General features: G+C 62.6%; 2 protein-coding genes across 3 annotated transcripts; one reads left to right on the top strand and one right to left on the bottom strand.

Annotated features, from left to right (window-relative positions):
* The first annotated feature begins 1,440 nt into the window (after window positions 1-1,440).
* VWCE (von Willebrand factor C and EGF domains) lies at window positions 1,441-8,201 on the top strand. 2 transcript variants are annotated; one of them, XM_037401770.1, is made up of 20 exons: window positions 1,441-1,737; window positions 2,332-2,426; window positions 2,506-2,595; window positions 2,822-2,950; window positions 3,038-3,154; window positions 3,222-3,338; window positions 3,551-3,679; window positions 3,772-4,097; window positions 4,171-4,264; window positions 4,328-4,410; window positions 4,597-4,684; window positions 4,838-4,923; window positions 5,081-5,198; window positions 5,677-5,762; window positions 5,955-6,051; window positions 6,228-6,310; window positions 6,495-6,585; window positions 6,685-6,767; window positions 7,025-7,115; window positions 7,297-8,201. In XM_037401770.1, the coding sequence occupies exons 1-20, from the start codon at window positions 1,628-1,630 to the stop codon at window positions 7,698-7,700; spliced, it is 2,517 nt and encodes an 838-aa protein (XP_037257667.1). In that variant the 5' UTR covers window positions 1,441-1,627; the 3' UTR covers window positions 7,701-8,201. The 2 variants fall into 2 exon arrangements, with proteins under 2 accessions (XP_037257667.1, XP_037257666.1); XM_037401769.1 differs by having other exon boundaries at window positions 1,443-1,737; window positions 5,677-5,742; window positions 6,208-6,310.
* A 1,010-nt stretch (window positions 8,202-9,211) lies between these two features.
* LOC119154363 (pepsin A-like) lies at window positions 9,212-12,030 on the bottom strand. The gene is made up of 9 exons (XM_037401792.1): window positions 11,919-12,030; window positions 11,493-11,640; window positions 11,009-11,126; window positions 10,670-10,788; window positions 10,385-10,584; window positions 10,049-10,165; window positions 9,822-9,960; window positions 9,566-9,658; window positions 9,212-9,478 (listed from the first exon to the last, which is right to left on the bottom strand). The coding sequence occupies exons 1-9, from the start codon at window positions 11,972-11,974 to the stop codon at window positions 9,329-9,331; spliced, it is 1,140 nt and encodes a 379-aa protein (XP_037257689.1). The 5' UTR covers window positions 11,975-12,030; the 3' UTR covers window positions 9,212-9,328.
* Between the last annotated feature and the right edge of the window lie 6,084 nt (window positions 12,031-18,114).

Genomic DNA, 18,114 nt, shown 5'->3' with positions numbered 1-18,114 from the left:
GGTTTTCCCCAAATTCTTCCCTCCCTGCAGCAGCAAGAGGTGGGCAGCATCCCGAAAGAAAGTTGGTGCCGAAAGCATCCTTGGGCTCCCGCGGACATCTCTGAACAGCTGGGCAGCCCTGGTTTCCTTGAGGAGGTCACCGGGAGGAAGCTCTTTGGGCATGTCCCTGCCCAGAGGTGCAGGACGGGGGGAAGCCGGCTGTGACCCTCGGCGAAAGGTCTGGAGCATGTGCTCGAGCAGGTGGCGTTTGTATGAGCTGGGGTGGTTGGGCTCTGCCCTTGCCTGCCCGGCGCCCCTTGCTTCCTCAGCCTCCTCACTAAACTGGGGGGTCCTGGGGTGCACACCAGCCTGTGGAGGCTGGCAGGCCTGGCTCCGTGCCGCTCCTGCATGCACCATCCTTCCCCACCCAAACTGGGGATGCTGGTGCTGACGCGATGCTGGCAGCCTCCCCTTTCTCGGCCAGTTTTGGTTTTTTTTTTCCTGTTGCAAACAAGCCTCCCCGGCCGGGTTAGAAGCACTGCTGGCCGGGGCAGGGCCGGGTGTTGATCCCGTGCTGCTGGCCACGCTCCAGCCGTGTTTGCGCAGCTGCCTGCCCGAGCCGGGGGCCGGGGTTGCATCCCCCAAGGGCAGGGGTTTCCTTGCTCCCCTTGAGCTGCGGCTGCACTGGGGGTCCTGCACCCCTAGAACTGGTGTGTGCCCCGCACCCAGCACCCTGTAATTGTAATTTCTAAGCATGTAGGGGGAGGGTGGTGCTGGGGCTGGGCTGGGTGACCCCAACCCTTGGGCAGGAATGGAGTTTTGGGGGAAATCCACACTGGCTGGGGAGCTGGAGGCAGCAGGTCTGTCCCCCTGCGGTGAGGCTGCGGGTATTGACCGTGCCTCTGCGCAAAGCGGTGGCCGGAGCCCTTTGCTCCCTGCTATAAATCATTTACCTGCCTGCGACCTTCGCTTCAGCCCCTCGCCCGGGCAGTGCTGCGGGGCTGGGCGGGGGGTTTGGCTGGGGGGTGACCCTGAGCCTCAGAGCGGGGTGACACTGCTGCGTGGGTGTCCCGCAGCATCCTGCACCCCTCTCCCGGCTGGGCGCACCCCACTGCCCCGGCTCCACTTTGGCCCCTTTATCTGCTGCGTGCTCCTCTTTGGTGGGTCCCTGTGCAGGGCTGGGAAGGCAGCCCAGTGCCGCCAGGAGGAGGAGGAGGGGTGGGGAGAGGCCATGCCGGAGCTTTGCCAGATGTGGGAAAGGAAAGAAGGGGGGACGCTTTCGCTGCTGCTTCCCACCGCCTTGGGGACCCCCTTCCCTGCCCTGTCGCCACCACGCTGACGGCTGGGATGGAGCCGCTCACCCTGGCCAAGCAAGCCAGCCTTGGGGCGAGCATCCCCAGGCCCACGCGTCCCCCCGCGCCGGGGTGGGTGGGTGGGTGGGTGGAGGGCTGGGTGCCGATGGTTTTCCCCCCTGCAGCGCTCCCCGCTCTCGCCTCCCCCCACCCCCCGCATTGTTCCCGGCCCGGCGGGCGGGAGGAGGAGCAGGGCCAAGGGCCAGCATGCGGTAGGCGCCCGTGCCGCCGAGGCAGGAGGAAGGCAGGCAGGAAGGCAGGCACTGGGAGCGTGCCGCCGGCCGCAGCCGCCTGTCATGTTGGTCGAGCTGTTCTTCCAGGCTGCCTGTGTGTCCCTGTTCTTCCCGGGCAGCCAGGGCAGGGTGTACCCCGGGAGGAAGAAGCCAGCCAGCTTTGCCGTGGAGAGGTAGCCGGGTCCCCCCTCTTTTCCTTCTCCCTCTCTCAGCTACACCTGGGGATGGCAGCGTGCCGTGCCCAGCTCCGGCCATCCATCCTCTCGGCTGCCTTCGGGGCTCCGGCCATGCCTCCAGTTCCAGCCAGAGGGGCTGGCACCCCATGCACCCCTCCCTCTGCCTGGGGGTGGCTGGGACCAGGGGAACGTGACCCTCGCAGGGGTCCTGCTCCCCGCATCCCCAACCTTCTCCCTGTATCCTGCTCCCTGTGTCCTGCTGGGGGATGTTTCTCCCTGTCACCACGTGCTGGGGTGTTGGGGCTGGCCGGGGCACAGTCCCCTTCCTCTGTCCCACCTGGCACTGGGGTCCTACTGCACCCTGGTTTGCCCCCCAGTTCACTCCCCCACCCCTGCTCCATGCCATGCTTTGCTGCCTGGGACAGGGTGGCCATGGGCACGCAGTGACTGCTCCTGTGTGTCCTCTGGCCCCGCGTTCCCGGGGCAGAGGGCTTCCCGCTGGCTGGAGGAGCTCCCCCGGGACCTTTGCTCTCTGCCCTGGGGGCTCGGGGCAGGGTGGCCTCAGCCTCTGGTCTGTCCACCATCCTGCAGGCGCCGCGTGGGGCCCCACGTCTGCTTCTCGGGCTTCGGCAGCGGATGTTGTCCCGGGTGGATGCTGTCCCCGGGCAGCGGGCAGTGCACCCTGCGTGAGTATGGGCTGTGGGGGCACGGGGTCGGATGGGGGTCCCTGCCTTCCTGACTGCTGCCTGTCCCTGCTCCCCGCAGCGCTCTGCTCCTTCGGCTGTGGCAGCGGCTTGTGCATCGCCCCCAACCTCTGCTCATGTCCGGATGGAGAACAGGGCATCACCTGCCCAGGTACCCGTCTGCTCCCAGTCGTGCCAAAGCCCCAGATCCCTGCGTTCTCCTGGCAGGGCACATTGCTCCTTGTCACCTTTCCCTGCAGCATCCCCCAGTGCAGTCCCTGTGTCTGGCAGGGGTAGGGTTGCTCCCAGGGCAGTCCCTGCGGGATCTGGGGAGTGGGTGCCACAGTGCTGGGCTGGGGTGGCATTGGTGCCCTGTGGTCTCCCTGTCCCTGTTTCAGAGCCGACGGGGATGTGTGGGGAGTACGGCTGTGACCTCTCCTGTAACCATGGTGGGTGCCAGGAGGTGGCCCGTGTCTGCCCCCTCGGCTTCTCCATGGTGGAGACGGCTAACGGCGTCCGCTGCACCGGTGAGCCGGGATGGGGAGGTCCCGGAGGGACAAGGGGTGCCGGTGGTGGCGGCGCCCCCATCTCCAGCTCTGCCCTCTTGTTCCCAGACATCAATGAGTGCCTGAGCGCTGCTTGCGAGGGTCTCTGCGTCAACACCGAGGGTGGCTTCGTCTGCGAGTGTGGCCCTGGCATGCAGCTCTCTGCCGACCGCCACAGCTGCCAGGGTGCGTGGGGGCCAGGGGGCACGCGGGGGTCAGCCGGGGCTGCTGACCCTCAGCCTCTGCCCCCCAGATACGGACGAGTGCCTGGCCACACCGTGCCAGCACCGCTGCAAGAACAGCATCGGCAGCTACCGCTGCTCCTGCCGGCCTGGCTACCACCTCCACGGGAACCGGCACTCCTGCGTGGGTGAGCGCCACACCGGCCCCCTCTTCCTGTGCCACGAAGCCCAGGGGACCGAGGTGGCCATTGAGCCCATTGGCACGGTGCTGTCACCTTGTCCTCATCCTTACAAGGGCAAAGATTCAGGGGACAGCTCGGTGCTCCGAGCTCCCTCCTGAGCCATTTCCCGGGGCGCAGCACCTCCTGCCTGGGCACTGGCAAGTCCCCTTGTCCCCCAGATGTCAACGAATGCCGGTGGCCAGGAGAGCGCCGAGCCTGCCAGCACACCTGCCACAACACCCTGGGCAGCTATCTCTGCTCCTGCCGCCCTGGGTACCGGCTCAGTGGTGACAGGGTCTCCTGTGAAGGTATCCCTCTCCTCTGGACCAGGGCAGGGGAGCAGAGCAGGATGCTCCCAGCTCCCTGCTAACCGAAGTCATGTCTGTTCCTTTCTTCCTAGGCTATCCCAAATCCATCCTGGCCCCATCGGCCATCCTGCAGTCCCTGCAGCATCCACCCACCCTCGTCCTGCTCCCTCCCGGCTCAGGGGGATCGCTCCTGGTCCCCAGGGGCTCCCCCTCGCCTCACCTCCCTGCCGCAGCTCCTGGGACCCAACTCCCTTCACCTTCTCCTGCCCCAGCATCCCTGGCCACCGAGGCATCCCTGCATGCCATGGGAGCCCCCGGTACCTCCTCCCCATCAGCCCCTCGCTGCTGGTACCGCGGGGCCACCTGGGAGCTTGGCGCTCGCTGGACAGAGCCGGGGTGTCGGAGCTGTGCCTGCCAGGTAAGCTCCCCCTCCTCCCCACCCCTCTCCCCACCACACCAGCCGCTGGGCTGAGCTGGCATGTCCCTTGCAGGGGGGACAAGTGCTCTGTGAGGCTGTGAGCTGCCCTGTGACCTGCTCCCACCCGCTGCCCGCTCCAGCGGGGGGCTGCTGCCCCAGCTGCACAGGTGAGCCCTGGCCCCTCCAGCCCACTGCCTGGGGCGGCCCCCCCTGACCCGCCTGCCTTGCAGGCTGCCTGCACGAGGGGGTGGCCCGGGCCGAGGGCGACGTCTTCTCCCCATCCGATGGGAACTGCACTGTCTGCGTCTGCCTGGTAAGCCCTGGACGGCTGGGATGGGGATGGGAGCATCCCCCTGCATCCCCCCTCAGCCATGTGCCTCCAGGGCAATGGAGAGGGATGCGCTGTGGCAGGTGATGTCCTGGCGCTGTCCCCCCATGGCGGGGAAGGGGCACGTTGCCCCTTGGCTGCCCCGTGACAGCCTCACGCTCTCCTCTGCAGGCTGGCAACATCTCCTGTATCTCCCCCGAGTGCCCCCCGGGCTCCTGCCCCAGCACCTCACCAGCCGACTGCTGCTCCTGCCAGCCCGGTGGGTCCCCCCAGGACCCCCAACCCTTGAGGCGCGTGGGGCAGGGGGAGCCCAGGGCTCTCCTGGGGATGGAGGTTTGGGGTGGGGGTTCAGCAGAAGCCATGCTTCACTCCCTGACCCCAGTCCTGGCCCTGCTGCCTCTCTCCTCCCCAGCAAAGTGCAGTTTTCGGGGCCGCACGTACGCTCACGGTGCCCGGTTCAGCCTGGATGGGGATGACTGCACCACCTGCGTCTGCCGGGTGGGTCCCGGCGGGGCTGGGGGGACCCTGGGGCTGGAGGTCCCCGAGGATTCCCCACACCATCCTGCTGGGGGGATCCAGCCTTTGCTCAGGGCTGAGGCGGGATGGGTAAGCACAGGGCTGGGCCCAGCTGGATGACTTGTCCCCATGTCCCCAGGGTGGCGAGGTGGAGTGCTCCTTTGCCCCCTGCCCCGTGCTGGACTGCCCACAGCACCAGCGGCACCTGGGCCCTGGGCAATGCTGCTTCACCTGCCGGGACCCCCCGGCCCCCGCCGGTGAGCCCTCGCTGAGGGGCACCTGGGGACAGGCAGGGTGGGATTGCAGCGGGACAGCTGGGGACAGGGGAGATGGGATGTGGGGAACACTTGTTGATGGGGAGGGTGGGATGTGGGGGATGCCTGGGGACAGGAGGAGTGGGGTGGGGGGGACAGCGAGGACAGGATGTAGGGGACATGTGGGGAGGGTGGGATGTGGGGGGCACTTGGTGACAGGGAGGGTGGGAGGTTGGGAATGTCTGTGCACAGGGAGGGTGGGATGTGGGGGACAGCCAGGGACAGGGAGGGCAGAAGAAAGTGGGGGAGGTGGATGTGGGGGTGCACAGGGCCTGGCAGGGCACGGGGGGCTACACAGCCATGGGGTTTGGAGGTGGGGAGTGGGCAGAGGATGGGCACTGCACAAGCGTCCAGCAGCGCACACACACCGGGAGGCAGATGGGCTGGGGGTGCCCACATCCCCCGCCATGTACTCCCCCAGGTTGCTTCGTGGATGACAACGGGGTGGAATTTCCCATCGGACAGATCTGGTCTCCGGGCGATCCCTGTGAGTTATGCATCTGCCAGGTGAATGAGAACCTGCTCTGCTTCACTCCTCCTACCTGCCCCTGCCCCGGCGCACGGCTCCTGTTCCCCTCCTTCCCTTGGGATGCCAGGCTGCTCGTGGCCGTGGTCCCCAGCAGCTCCCCGGCTTCGTGGGCTTTAAACCCTGCGGTGCTGGGCAGCCCACGGTCTCTGGCAAGTGCTTCTCCCCTGCAGGCAGACGGCTCGGTCAGCTGCAAGCGGACGGACTGCGTGGAGACCTGTCCCTACCCCATCCGCATCCCTGGGCAGTGCTGCCCCGACTGCTCGGCAGGTGAGGGGGGCCGTGGGTGCTTGTTGGAGGGGTGCTGTCTCCACTGCGGCCCCTCTGTGTCCCCTGCCCACAGCCTGAGGCACGACCAGACCCAGCAAGGCTGGGCTTAAGCAGAGAGGTCTCCCGGGGGTCCCAGAGCCACCTGGGCACCACAAGTGCCCCTCTCCTCTCTGCAGGCTGTACCTACATGGGAAGGATCTTCTACAACAATGAGACCTTCCCCTCCGTCCTGGATCCTTGTCTCAGCTGTATTTGCCTGGTGAGGGCTGTGCCGGGGACCGCGAGATGTTTTTGGCTCCTGCCCCGTGGGCTGAGCCCCAGTTTTTTCCTCCGTTGCAGGAAAAAGCTCCCGGGCATTTCGGGGCTGCCCCTTTTCCCCCAGCCCAGCCCAGCCCAGCGGGCGCTAACACCCAGCCCTCGTGCATCTCTCCCGTCTCTCGCAGCTGGGCTCGGTGGCCTGCTCGCCCATGGACTGTGCCATCTTCTGCACCTACCCCTTCCACCCCGAGGGCGAGTGCTGCCCCGTCTGTAATGGTAGGAGCCTGGAACAGGGTGGGGCGGGGAGCAGGGGTCCCCATCCCCCCGCCTGGTGAGCCCCCCACCATGCGCTGAGCACTGCCTCACTCTCCCCAGACTGCAACTACCAGGGTAGAAAGGTGGTGAACGGCCAGACCTTCACCCCCGAGGGACAGCCCTGCACCCGCTGTACCTGCCAGGTGAGCGGGGTGTCTGTGGGGTGCCCATGCCCACAGGGTGCCTGTGTCCACGTGGTGCCCATGCCCATGGGGTTCCCCACGTCCATGGGGTGCCCCACAGGGTGCCCGAGCCCACAGGGTGCCCACGGGGTGTCCATGTGGTGCCCATGCCCACAGGGTGCCCATGGGGTGCCCATGCCCGTGCCATGGGGTGCCCATGCTGGTAGCAGAGGGGAGGGTGGGGATGGCTGACCCCCACCTTCGCCCCTCGCTGCCAGCTCGGGGAGGTGAGCTGCGAGAAGAGGCTGTGTCCCCGCTCCTGCGCAGAGCCCGCTGCGCTGCCCGCCGCCTGCTGCCCGCCCTGCCAAGGTAATGGGGATGCCCAGGCTCCGAGATGCCGGTGGCAGGGTGGCAGGGTCTGGCTTGGGACCCCCCAGTCCTGTGGGACATGGCCGTGCTGCGGCACCCCAGGGTGGTTGGGTGCCCCCCGCACAGGCTGGAGGGCCCCGGAGGGAGAGGCAGGTGCTAACCACAGGTATCTCTCTGTTAGCCACAGATGCTCGGCTCCCACTGCAGAGCAGCGACCCGTCCCCATCCCTGTCCCCAACCCACCAGGACTCGCCCGCTGGCACCCCACATCAACCCAGCCCCCCTGCATCAACCCAGCCCCCCCGCCACCGCCTGGCCCAGCTCCTGCTCCGCAACACAGCCCCTTACGGCCCCTCTCTGGGGAGCACAGGGGCTGGCGAGCCCCCTCCAAGCACACTGAGCCCCTCTGGGAACCCATCGGCAGTCACTCTGCCGCCCACCACCCCCTCTGAGACTGCAACCCCCCCAGCTCCCACAGGCAGCCCCAGCTTGAGCTCCAAAGCTCGGGGACTCCCTGGGGACACAGACCCCTCTGCCGCACCACCAGCCAGTGGGGACAGCCCCGGTGGCCATGTGGCTCCTTAGGGCCCAGGTGCCATGTGTGCCCGGCATGGTATGAGCAGGAGGAGGATGAAGAGGAGGAGTAGGATAGAGGAGGAGGGGGTCTGCAGGACCAGCAGGCCTGGCCCACCAGGCCCCCGGGATGGTGGGTGGCTGGGGAGGGGGCGCCAAGCAGACAGGGTGGGCAACAGCATCCCTGCTCCCATGGGTGCATCCCCACTCCCACGAGTGCTGCCTCTCTCGGGCAGAGGCTGCACAATCCCCATCTGCCCCAGGATGGGGGGGTTCCCAAGCCCCTCACCACCCCAATGAGGTAGGACTATGGGGCACAACCAGTTGCTCCCCCCCGTCCCCCACCTCCCTGGCTCTCTGGCTGCAGGATGTGGGGCTGGGAGATGCTCCTGGCCGGGCTGGGGTGCCCCGAGCCAGCCCCCAGCTGCACCACCCTGGGGTGGGTGCTACTCCTGGCATGGGGAGGGGGCGAGCTGCCCTCCCTGCCACCAATAAAGTCACCCTGGTATTTATGCCCCGTCTCAATACTCCTGTTTGCACCCACCCACACACTGAACCCAGCCACGGGGCTTTCCCTTGGGGGGGCTTTGGGGTGAGTAGCCCCCCAGGATGACAAGGGCAATGCCAGAGGTGTTCAGCCCCCCTGAGCAGGGTTTGGGTACGGGAGGGACATGTCCTGCCCCAGTGACAGGAGCATGGCTGGGGTGAGGGGTTTGCTGAGACTTTCCAGGGGCTTGACCCGAGCAAAGTGCTTGGTCCTGAGGAATGTTTCCGAGGTGCTGAGGCTGGTGCTGCCCCTGCAAAAGGGCTCTGTGCGGGGAGATGCTGAAAAGAGAGGTCTGTGTCTCCCAGGGGTATCACACAGGTTTAGCCAGGTGGTGCCCTGCAAGGAGAGATGGTGCTTAGCGGCACAAAGCACTCCCAGCACCAGGATGGGACCTGGCACCGCAGCAGGCACTGTCCCCCGGCCCCAAAAGCGGGTATCAGATGCTGGGAGGGGCAGAGCCGCAGCTGTGCTCCCCCCCTAGTCCCTTGTGGTCCCCCCCACCTTCCCCATCCCGCTCAGCCACCACCAGCCCCAGCAGCCACAGCCACCTCATGGCAGGCCCCTGGTGTGGTGGGGAGGGAAGGCAGTGCCCCTGGGCGCCCGCCTTTCCGTGGGGCTGCATGGAGCCATGCCCCAGCCACTATGAGGAGCGCTGGGCACCCCAGTAAAGCCTGCCCAGGTGTCTGGTTGGTGGCACGGCTCTGCCCTGGGCAGTTGTGGCTCTTAGTGGCCATGGCCACCTCCAGCCCCAGGTCTGCCCAGGCATCGGGGGTGTCTGCGCAGCCATGAGGCCCAGGGCATCACCAGGGTGCAGGCAGGGGGTGCCTCTGCCTGTGGGGTGAGGCTGGCACCCCACCTGCCCACCCACCCACCCACCCACCGGTGTGCGTGCCCAAAGACACAGTGGCAGCACCGGGGTAGCCCAGCCAGCCCTCCCCAGAGAGACACGGCACAGCGGGGCTTTTCTACGGTTTTATTGGACTCAGTGGTCACGGCAAAAGGGGATGCGAGCGCGGGGCAAAGGTCAGCCCTGCCAGCCACCAAGCTGGGGACGCTAGGGCAGCCTCTCCCTGTCCCCAAGATGGAGGCGTGCTCAGGACAGGGGGGACAGCCCCACCATGTTGTTGGCCCTGTTGAAGATGACGTAGTACTCGCGGATGAAGACATCCCCCAGGATCCAGAGCTCACCCGATTGGGAGGGAAGATTCATGCCTTGTAAACCGAGGATGCAGGTCCCCTCGCTCTGTGACCGAAGACATGGTGGACAGTGGTTACCAGCTGCCGGACTTCCCCCGAGCCCCCCCAGTCCCCTCCCCAGTGGGATGCTCACCTGTATCACGTAGGCGCTGGCTGGCACAGGGAAGGCTTCGCCGTTGATGTTGAAGACGATGTCGGGCAGACTGCTGACAGCGCTGCAGCTGACCTGGAGGGGGACACAGTGACAGGTGGGGGTCAGCGGCCACCCCAGGAGGGACTACATGTGCCGGGCAGCGACAGTGCACCATGCAGCAGCCCCAGGGTCCGGCTGGGCACCCCGCAGAGCCCCAAAGGTCCCCAAAGCCCTGCACGCTCCCCTGGGTCCTCACCTCGCCGTTGGAGCTGGCACCGAGGACGCTAAGGATGTTGTTGAGGGCTGTGGAGGGCACGGCCAGCAGCGAGGTGCCCGTGTCCACGATGGCCTGGCAGCCAGAGGGGCAGGCAGCGGTCTCCCCGCCGATGGAGACACTGGGGGGAGGGGTACAGGGTGAGCCTCCCGGGTGCAGGATAAGGGGGCAAAGGGAGCTACCAAGCCGGGGGGCTGTGGCGGGACTACCTGTCCATGGTGATCTGCCAGTAGGTTTCAGCGGAGAGGGGGATCCAGCTGATGCCGTTGGTGGTGTAGTAGGGGTCAATGGCGCCGAAGAGGACGAAGCTGCCGCTCTGCCCATCCCTGCAAGGGGGGAGCTGTCAGGTGGGGGTCCCATCCCACTAGCAGCACCGTCGCTGAGGGGGATTTGCTGCCACCCTTCTCCATCGGTGCCCGTGAGCTGTGTCCCCCGAGAGCCACAAGGTGTCATGCTACCGGGGAACAGTGCCGGAGCCAGCCCCGGTGGGAGGGAAATCGGCGAAAACCCTCGGCAAGGGCTGGGCAGCTCCAGTCAGGGCTTACCTGCTGAGGTAGACAGAGAAGAGGTCCTTGGCCACCAGGCCTTCGCTCATCATGTTGTCAAAGACGGGGGTGGCCCCGGAGGAGGCGATGCTTGGGAAAGCCAGACCCAGGATACCATCGAAGGGGCTGTAGTAGAAGAAATCTCCTGGCTCGGTCTCAGTCAGCCCGAAGATCTGGTTGACAACCTCAATGCTTGCAACCTGGTCAGGGAGAGAGGGAGAGGGGCTTGGTTTGGGCAGGTGGCGCACCAGTGTTCCCACTCCCATGGGATGCACCCCGCCTTACGGTGACGGTGTCATAGCCCAGGACGCCAGTCATGCTGCCAGTGCCATAGACGATGTCGACGCTTTCATTGGTGCCGACGTAGGTGGAGGACTCCGCTGGGTTGAAGCGGTTGTGGTTGCCTGTAGGTATGGGAGAGAGACTGTCACAGTCCATCCTGCCCTCAGGGACCAAGGCTGCCGCTCCAGTGCCTCCCCAAACATCCTTTGGGAGAGGCAGGGCAGAGCCATCCTTGGCTCCCAGTCTTCCCAGGGGATCCCAGAGCCAGGCAGGGCAGGGGGCTGGCCAAGCCTGGGGCTTCCCCTGCCTTCAGCCCTTGCCCAGCAGCTGCCGGACACCTACTGCACGCCATGCTGGAGCAGTACACCGAGGGCACCCACAGGTTGGAGGAGCCAGTGTCAAAGATAACGGTGAACTCTTGGCCTGGAGTACCGATGGAGATGGTGCCGTAGTACTCATTCTGTCAAAGAGCGATGGGTAAGGGATTAGTGGGATGGGTAAGGGGCTAGCAGGATGGGTAATGGGCTAGTGGGACAGGTAAGGGGCTAATGGGATGGGCAACAGGTTAGGGGAATGGGTAAGGGGCTAGTGGAATGAGTTAATGGGTTAGCGGACTGGGTAAGGGGCTAGTGGGATGGATGAGGGGTTAAGGGACTGGGTAAGGTATTGGAAGGATCGGTAAGGGGCTAGTGAGATTGGGTAATGGGCTAGGGGAATTGGTGAATGGTTAGAGGGACAGGTAAGGGGCTAGCAGGACGGGTAAGGGGTTAGGGGAAATGGGGAAGGGGCCCTGCTGGTGCCAGCCCCTCCATCCTGCCATGCTCACGTCCATGTAGTTCTGCAGGGGCTCGGCGGAGGTGTCGCTGGGGAAGTACTTGGTGGCCAGGTTGTAGGGGTGCTGCTTCAGGTAGCGGTCCAGCAAGCCATGTTCCTTCAGGGACTGCCGCAGGGACTTCATCTTCTTCAGAGAGACCCTGGGGGAAAGGGGAGCCGATCCGTCACCAGGAGCCAGGCAGGGATGTGCCTCGGGGGGCTGCAGGTACCCCCGCTGTGTGCTCGCCCTCATCCCCTCCTGTGGGAGCGGGGGTCCATCCTCGCTGTGGGGAGCCTGGGCCACAGCAATAGCTGGGGGTGCTGCCGGCTGTCCCCCCATCCCTGCTGCACGCTGCCCCTCACACCTTCCCCGGTATGGGTGCCAGGAGTCCACGGGACCGCGGTGGCTGCGTGGGCATCCCAAGCCCCTGGTGCTCACCTATGGACATGGCACTGGGACAGGGCCACCAAGGCGAAGAGCAGGAGCAGCTTCATGGTGGCCACTAGCAGCTAGCAGCTGAAGTGGAGAGACACACTGAGCATGCCACCGGTCCCAGCCTGGCTCCTTATATCCCCAGCCAGGGTTGTTTGGCCAGCGCCCCGATAAGAAAGGCAAACGGCTCCGGGGGCTGTTATCACAATGCCCTTAACCAAGATGGCTGGGGGGGGCTGGGGGCGGGGGGGGGAAGGTCAAGCTGAGGGCTCTCCATCTTTGCTAGGGTCAAACACTGTGACTGGGAGGCGCTGGGGGCCAGGGGGGCTGCTGAGGGGGACGCAGGGCTGGCTGCAGCCATTTCTGGGCATTTCCCCCCCATCTAACCACTCATGCATTGCACGCACCAACAACACCTCTGCGGCTGAGGAACCGCAGCGTAAATCATGTACCATTAGATAAAAGCATTTATTTTCCAGTCGGCTCTGGCTGGCTGGGGCTGCAATACAAGCCCCCAGTCCCTTGCCCCACTGCATAGAGCAGAGTTTCTGTCTGCAGGGGTTTGTCAGGGTGGAGCTGGCACAGGAGCACCAGTTCTTCAGGGTCCTCTGGTCCTCCTCAGCCCCTCACTGCTGCCCTGAGCACCCCAGGCTGCCTTCAGGTGCCCACCCATGGGTAGCAGCTGAGCCCCGGCTTCGGGATGCGACTGGGCTGGCGTAACCCTGCGGTAGACACAGGTTTGCACCAGGGGCTCCACCAAACACCAGTGCCAGGGGCTGGGTAACGACACCGGGGTAAATTTGCTTAATCTTATACCTACATCCAATGGGAAAACACAGTTGTTCCTCACCAGCTTCATCTGTTACAGATCATAGAATCACAGAATGGTTTGGGTTGGAAGGGACCTTAAGGATCATCTAGTTCCAATCACCTTCCGCCAGCCCAGGCTGCTCCCAGCCCCGTCCAGCCTGGCCCTGAGCACTGCCAGGGATGGGGCACCCACAGCTGCTCTGGGCAGCCTGTGCCAGCACCTCGCCACCCTCACAGGAAAGAATTTATTGCCAATATCTAATCTAAATCCACCCTCTGTCAGCTTAAAAATATCCCCCTTTGTCCTGTCACCACATGTCCTTGTCAAAAGCCCCTCCCCAGCTTTCCTGTAGCCCCCCTTTATGTACTGGCAGGTGCTGGAAGGTCTCCCTGGAGCCTTCTCTGCTCCAGGTGACCAGCCCCAGCTCCCTCAGCCTGTCCCCACAGCAGAGGTGCTCCAGTCTCTGACCATCTGTGTGGCCTCCTACAGGCCCGCTCCAACAGGTCCGTGTTTTCCTTATGCTGGGACTCCATGCACCTCCACATGTCCCAAGGCTGCCTGCAGAACTGGGACCAGCTCAGGGGTGAAACTGGGACCAGCTAAGGGGAAAAACCAGTTCAGGATCAGGATGCTGTTGGTTGAACAATGCCAAGGTCGCCCGCACTGGGCTGCGTCAGAGGCGCCCGCTGCTGGACCAGGCGTGCCGGCCTCCGTCACAGCACCACGTGCCTGAGATGTGGCTGCTGACACGGTCACCTTGTGCTGCAGGAAAACAAAGGCAGACCCTGCACCGATGAGCTGGGGACCAGCCTGCCCAGAGGCACCATACAGGCCGGAGCCAGCTTCCCTCCCTCTGCACCAGTTCCACCCCAGCTCTGAATTGTAAAAGAATTGAGGAGAGATGCTAAATTACAGCAGGAGAATGAAACGAATGAAAACCTCGTTGGATCTGATGGGTGATAGTGAGAGAAAAGGGATGACATACCTAATTCTCCCTGAGCAAAAAGGAAGGTGTGATGCGTTCAGTTTGGGCATGGGGGTTTGGAGAGGACAAGGTCTTGGCTGACCCCCAAAATGGAAAGTCTGGACCTGGCAGGAGGTCACAGCCTGAAAACCCTGCGTGGAGCCTTGGCATCGTGTTCCCCACTGGCTTCGGGAACCAGGTGTCTGTGCCTGCAGGTAGCTGTGAAACACAAAGAAAATCAGAGATTAGACAAGAGCATCTACTCTGTGCTTCACTCCCCCAACCCCGTGCGAGGCAGCAGCGTGTTTTGATAAATGTAAGCTCAGATAAGGAGCAGCTCTAGCAGAGGGGCTGGTTCGCTGCAAACGCATCCTGGCTGTGCTACATGTGGAAAACATCCATATGTAGAAGGTTATCAGAGCAGAGCGCTTGAGGATGCATCCCTGGGCAAGAAAGCTGCTGCAGCCCCCTGCCTTGGGACTGCTCCCAGGGGCTCTTCGGTTGCATTTCTTTCCCCAACACACCGGGCATCTGCATGCAGGGAAGAGGCTGCTCCTGCCGGGCAAAGCCTCTTTCTCCACAGCACACAGGGAGTTTCACTGCCCGGGGAACAGCAAGCAGAGGGCTCAGGGTGATTAGCCCAGGCTGCTGCAGATATTAGGAACAGCTGCTGCAAATCCTCTTGGTATATACGGGAGATTCAGAGCTGGGGCTGGCTGGTTTGTCCAGCTCTTACTCGAATGCCTCATGCTAGGAGCCCTTTGCAAGCTTCCTGGCACCGTGGTGCTGGTAGGAGGCAGAGCCCTGTGCCCCTGCGGTGCTTTCGGGGGGCAGTTTGGCAAGCTGCTGAAGCTCGCGCCTTCCCACCCATCTGCCCTCCAAGAGCTGAGACCTGGGGTTGGCTCCGGGGAGGCTGCCCAGGAGCTGCTGGGCTCGGCACATGCTCCATGCCAGGGCAGGTGACACCGTAGGAGGCCCACGGGAGCTGGTGGGGGTTGTAGGGGGTGGTGGCTGGAGCTCCAAAAACCTAGTAGCCACAGGCGTGCGGCTCCCACGTTGGACAGCCTGTGATGGAGAGAGAAGTCCTGCTGGCAGGTGGCAACGGTCCTTGCTCCAGCCCCACAGCAGGGAGAGGAGCAAGGCGGTGGGGGAGCAGGGTGGTAAGTGCCCCTCTCCTTGGGCAGGGATGGGGGTCCTCGTGATGCTGGGGTGGGCTCTCCTCTATCCATGGGAAAGGGGTTAGCTGGGATGCTCGTTCAGAACGCAGCCGTTCAGGGTGGGGTGACCTGCGTCAAAGGTGTCCTGTGCTGCCGCTTGTCCCACATCAGTTTTGGTAACGGGCAGAGAAACTTCTCTAATTAATGGAAAACTGAAGGGCAGTAGCATTTCAAGTGCTAAATTCTTCCTCTGGAGCAATTTGGGCTTTGGGGCCTGAAGTCTGGGCTCACTGTCATACCTCACCGCAACCTGGTCTCCCTTGCTTCTGGGGCTGCAAAGTTTTGTGCTTTTTTTTGCCAGAGCATTAGAGGAAATGAAAATTACAAGTTGCTCGAGAGCTGTTTATTGATTTAATTCTTTTTGTTGCCAAACAAAACACTCGGACATAACATAAACCTCCCTGGGCACAGAAGGCAGGAACTAACCTGTGCTCTCAGGGCAGCCCTCTTTCTGGAGAAAGATTGATTTTTGAACATGGTATTATACACAGAACGAAGAAGTTGTGGAATTCAACATCAGAAAAATCTCAGAGCAAATACTTTCCACTTTTAAAGTCAAGAACAAAAGAAATGTGGAAGGATGGGGGAAAAAAGCACTTTTAGGGGGCAAAGTGACTTCCTGTTAGGGCTACAGAAACGCTTCCTTAGATGAGAACCCCTGAAGTGTGTTTGGTGACTAGAGGGAAGGCGTAACGGTGGGTCAGCCAGCCCCTGCCCTGGGTGCTGCACACCACACGGACCAGGCATCGTCGTTCCCATCAGTCTTGATGGCTGATTCCTAGGGGAAGGATTTTGCTGGGAAACATACAGGCTTAGTCGTTCCTGGGCTGGAATTGATAGTGGCTCACGCTGATGGCTCCAGGGATGAGGGTCCTTTCCCTTCAGGACCTGGCTCTTGTCCTTGATCCCCCAGGGCAGGTCCACCGCAATGAGGCAGCTGAAGGGAGCTGCCTGGCAGGATGGCTGGATTGCATCCCTGTCCTGTTGCACCGAGCCCCTGTGTGCTGGTGACAGCGTGACTCCATGGCTGCACCTCTTTTCCGAGCCCTTTCCACCCAGGCTCTCCTCAGTTTTTATTATTGTGGTTTTAGGAACCCTCCGGGGAACCTCAGACACCTGGAGTTTGGAGGTAGATGTGGGGTGACCCATCTATCACTTAACGCCCTTCCAGCCTCACGCCCTGGGATGGGAGGGAGAAATCGGCAGCACGAACAGTTCATAGTGTTGTAGAAGACTGGGATGGCTCCAGAGGCAGTGATGCTGGGGACAGGGATGCCACCGAAGAGGGTGCAGCACAAAAAGAAGCCACACTCAGGCCGGTGGTCTGGCTGCTGACCTGGACGTTTCCCAACCTTGGTAGAGAAATGGAGGGAATGAGACATGCCGGATGCTGGAAGAGTCTGCCCCGTGTCCCCAAAGGGAGCAGGGAATCCTGAGAAAACTCAAAACCAAGCTGCAAAGAGCTGGAAACACAACGCTGCTTCCTCGCCACTGGGCTGAGGGGAGGGCAGGGAGCAGGCAGCACCTGCGGCACACAGCGGAGCGCAGGATGGGTGCCGGGGTGTGCGGGGTGACCAAGGGTGGCCGCTCTGTTGCAGCTCTGCTCGGCGGCAGAGGGCACCACGCGATGCGGAGATCCCTGCCGTGTTCTCCAAAAGCAGGCAAGCCCAGCTGGAGGGATGGAGCTGGAGGCTTTTAGTTCTGGTTTGCCTGTTCCTGATGCAGCTGTGGCTGGGTTAGGATTCCTGCTCAATCAAATCCCCAAAGAGTTATGCTTGTGTCCAGAGAAATGTAAGATGTTAACATCTGTTGTTTCCACGTCCAAGGATCTGAGTCCCTGAGTGCAAAGGCTCTACCTGGGCTCACGATGAGCTTGGACTATGCAGAAGTGTTAAATGATTTGTAATGAGCAGTAAAATAAAGCACCCAGCAGCACCAGATGGGCTGGTGGGTGGCTGGGTGGAGGACAGCTGGTGCCTGAAGTGGTTGTGGGTGAATGCAAAGGCAGAAGAGTCAGGTGCTGACCTCCTACCAGCCCAGGCTGCTCCCAGCCCCGTCCAGCCTGGCCCTGAGCACTGCCAGGGATGGGGCACCCACAGCTGCTCTGGGCAGCCTGGGCCAGCGCCTCGCCACCCTCACAGGAAAGAATTTATTGCCAATATCTAATCTAAATCCACCCTCTGTCAGCTTAAAACCATCCCCCTTTGCCCTGTCACCACATGTCCTTGTCAAAAAACCCTCCCCAGCTTTCCTGTAGCCCCCCTTTATGTACTGGCAGGTGCTGGAAGGTCTCCCTGGAGCCTTCTCTGCTCCAGGTGACCAGCCCCAGCTCCCTCAGCCTGTCCCCACAGCAGAGGTGCTCCAGCCTCTGACCATCTGTGTGGCCTCCTACAGGCCCGCTCCAACAGGTCCGTGCTAGGGGCTCCAGAGCTGAATGCAGTACTCCAGGGATGCATTTAAACTGCCATTGCCCCCTGGGCCAAACAGGATCCTATTGGAATTTTCAGGCTTTGTATATGGCAAAGGACTTTGCTGACAAAGCTTAGGAACTGCCTTAACTTTATCTGTGCAGGCTTGAAAAGCTCAGCCTTAAAAAAATCCCATTTGAGATATACCTTATCTTAGTAACTGCAGATAAAAGAAGCAAAGTTGTTTTCCAGTCCCTGTTTCTGGTCTTTCCTGTCCCTTCCATAAAGGCATAATCATACGTCACACAGGTGCTTTATCAGAACCATCAGATGAAAGGCACACAGAGGAGGGAGGCATGGTCTGATGCTTCTGAGGTATCAAAACCCTACGATTTTTGACGTAAGAATATTTAAGCTACCAAGGAGCCCCCCCGAGATGTAGGCTGATTCTTGCTGAGCTGGTGGTGGGTGGGCTTTTGCTGGGTGAGGACCTCTGGGTGGTCAGGCCAGCTCTTGCCACCTGCTGTGGGTGACCCTGGACAGGGACTAACACCTTTGGTGGCTTTGGTCTGTGGTCACTAAATCAGCGAACGCTAATTCTCCGACTGGGCTGCCTAGATAGTGGCTGGACCACATGGACCACAAAGCTTCCTAGCTGTACAAGGGCAAGTGCAGAAAGGGAACTGGTTTGATTGCGGCTTGCTGGTGCGCGAGGCGAGCAGCGGTGAGCCAACGGATGGCCAGAGGTATGTCTGTGACATGGTGCTGAGAAGAGCGGTGAGCAGTGGTGCTTTCTGACAAA

Source organism: Falco rusticolus, chromosome 10 (assembly GCF_015220075.1).
Source record: "Falco rusticolus isolate bFalRus1 chromosome 10, bFalRus1.pri, whole genome shotgun sequence".
NCBI classification, from domain to species: domain Eukaryota; kingdom Metazoa; phylum Chordata; class Aves; order Falconiformes; family Falconidae; genus Falco; species Falco rusticolus.
This window is presented reverse-complemented; position numbering and strand designations above follow the sequence as displayed.

What these genes read in the sequence shown, in the direction of transcription:
- VWCE (XM_037401770.1), top strand. Translation starts at nt 1,628, where the DNA reads ATGTTGGTCGAGCTGTTCTTCCAGGCTGCCTGTGTGTCCCTGTTCTTC. An exon ending in CTGCCCCGACTGCTCGGCAG is followed by an intron (nt 6,052 to 6,227) that starts GTGAGGGGGGCC and finishes TCCTCTCTGCAG; the next exon opens with GCTGTACCTACATGGGAAGG. An exon ending in GTCTCAGCTGTATTTGCCTG is followed by an intron (nt 6,311 to 6,494) that starts GTGAGGGCTGTG and finishes CGTCTCTCGCAG; the next exon opens with CTGGGCTCGGTGGCCTGCTC.
- LOC119154363 (XM_037401792.1), bottom strand. Translation starts at nt 11,974, where the DNA reads ATGAAGCTGCTCCTGCTCTTCGCCTTGGTGGCCCTGTCCCAGTGCCAT. An exon ending in CTGCTCCAGCATGGCGTGCA is followed by an intron (nt 10,789 to 11,008) that starts GTAGGTGTCCGG and finishes CCATACCTACAG; the next exon opens with GCAACCACAACCGCTTCAAC. An exon ending in TTCTCTGTCTACCTCAGCAG is followed by an intron (nt 10,166 to 10,384) that starts GTAAGCCCTGAC and finishes CCCCCCTTGCAG; the next exon opens with GGATGGGCAGAGCGGCAGCT.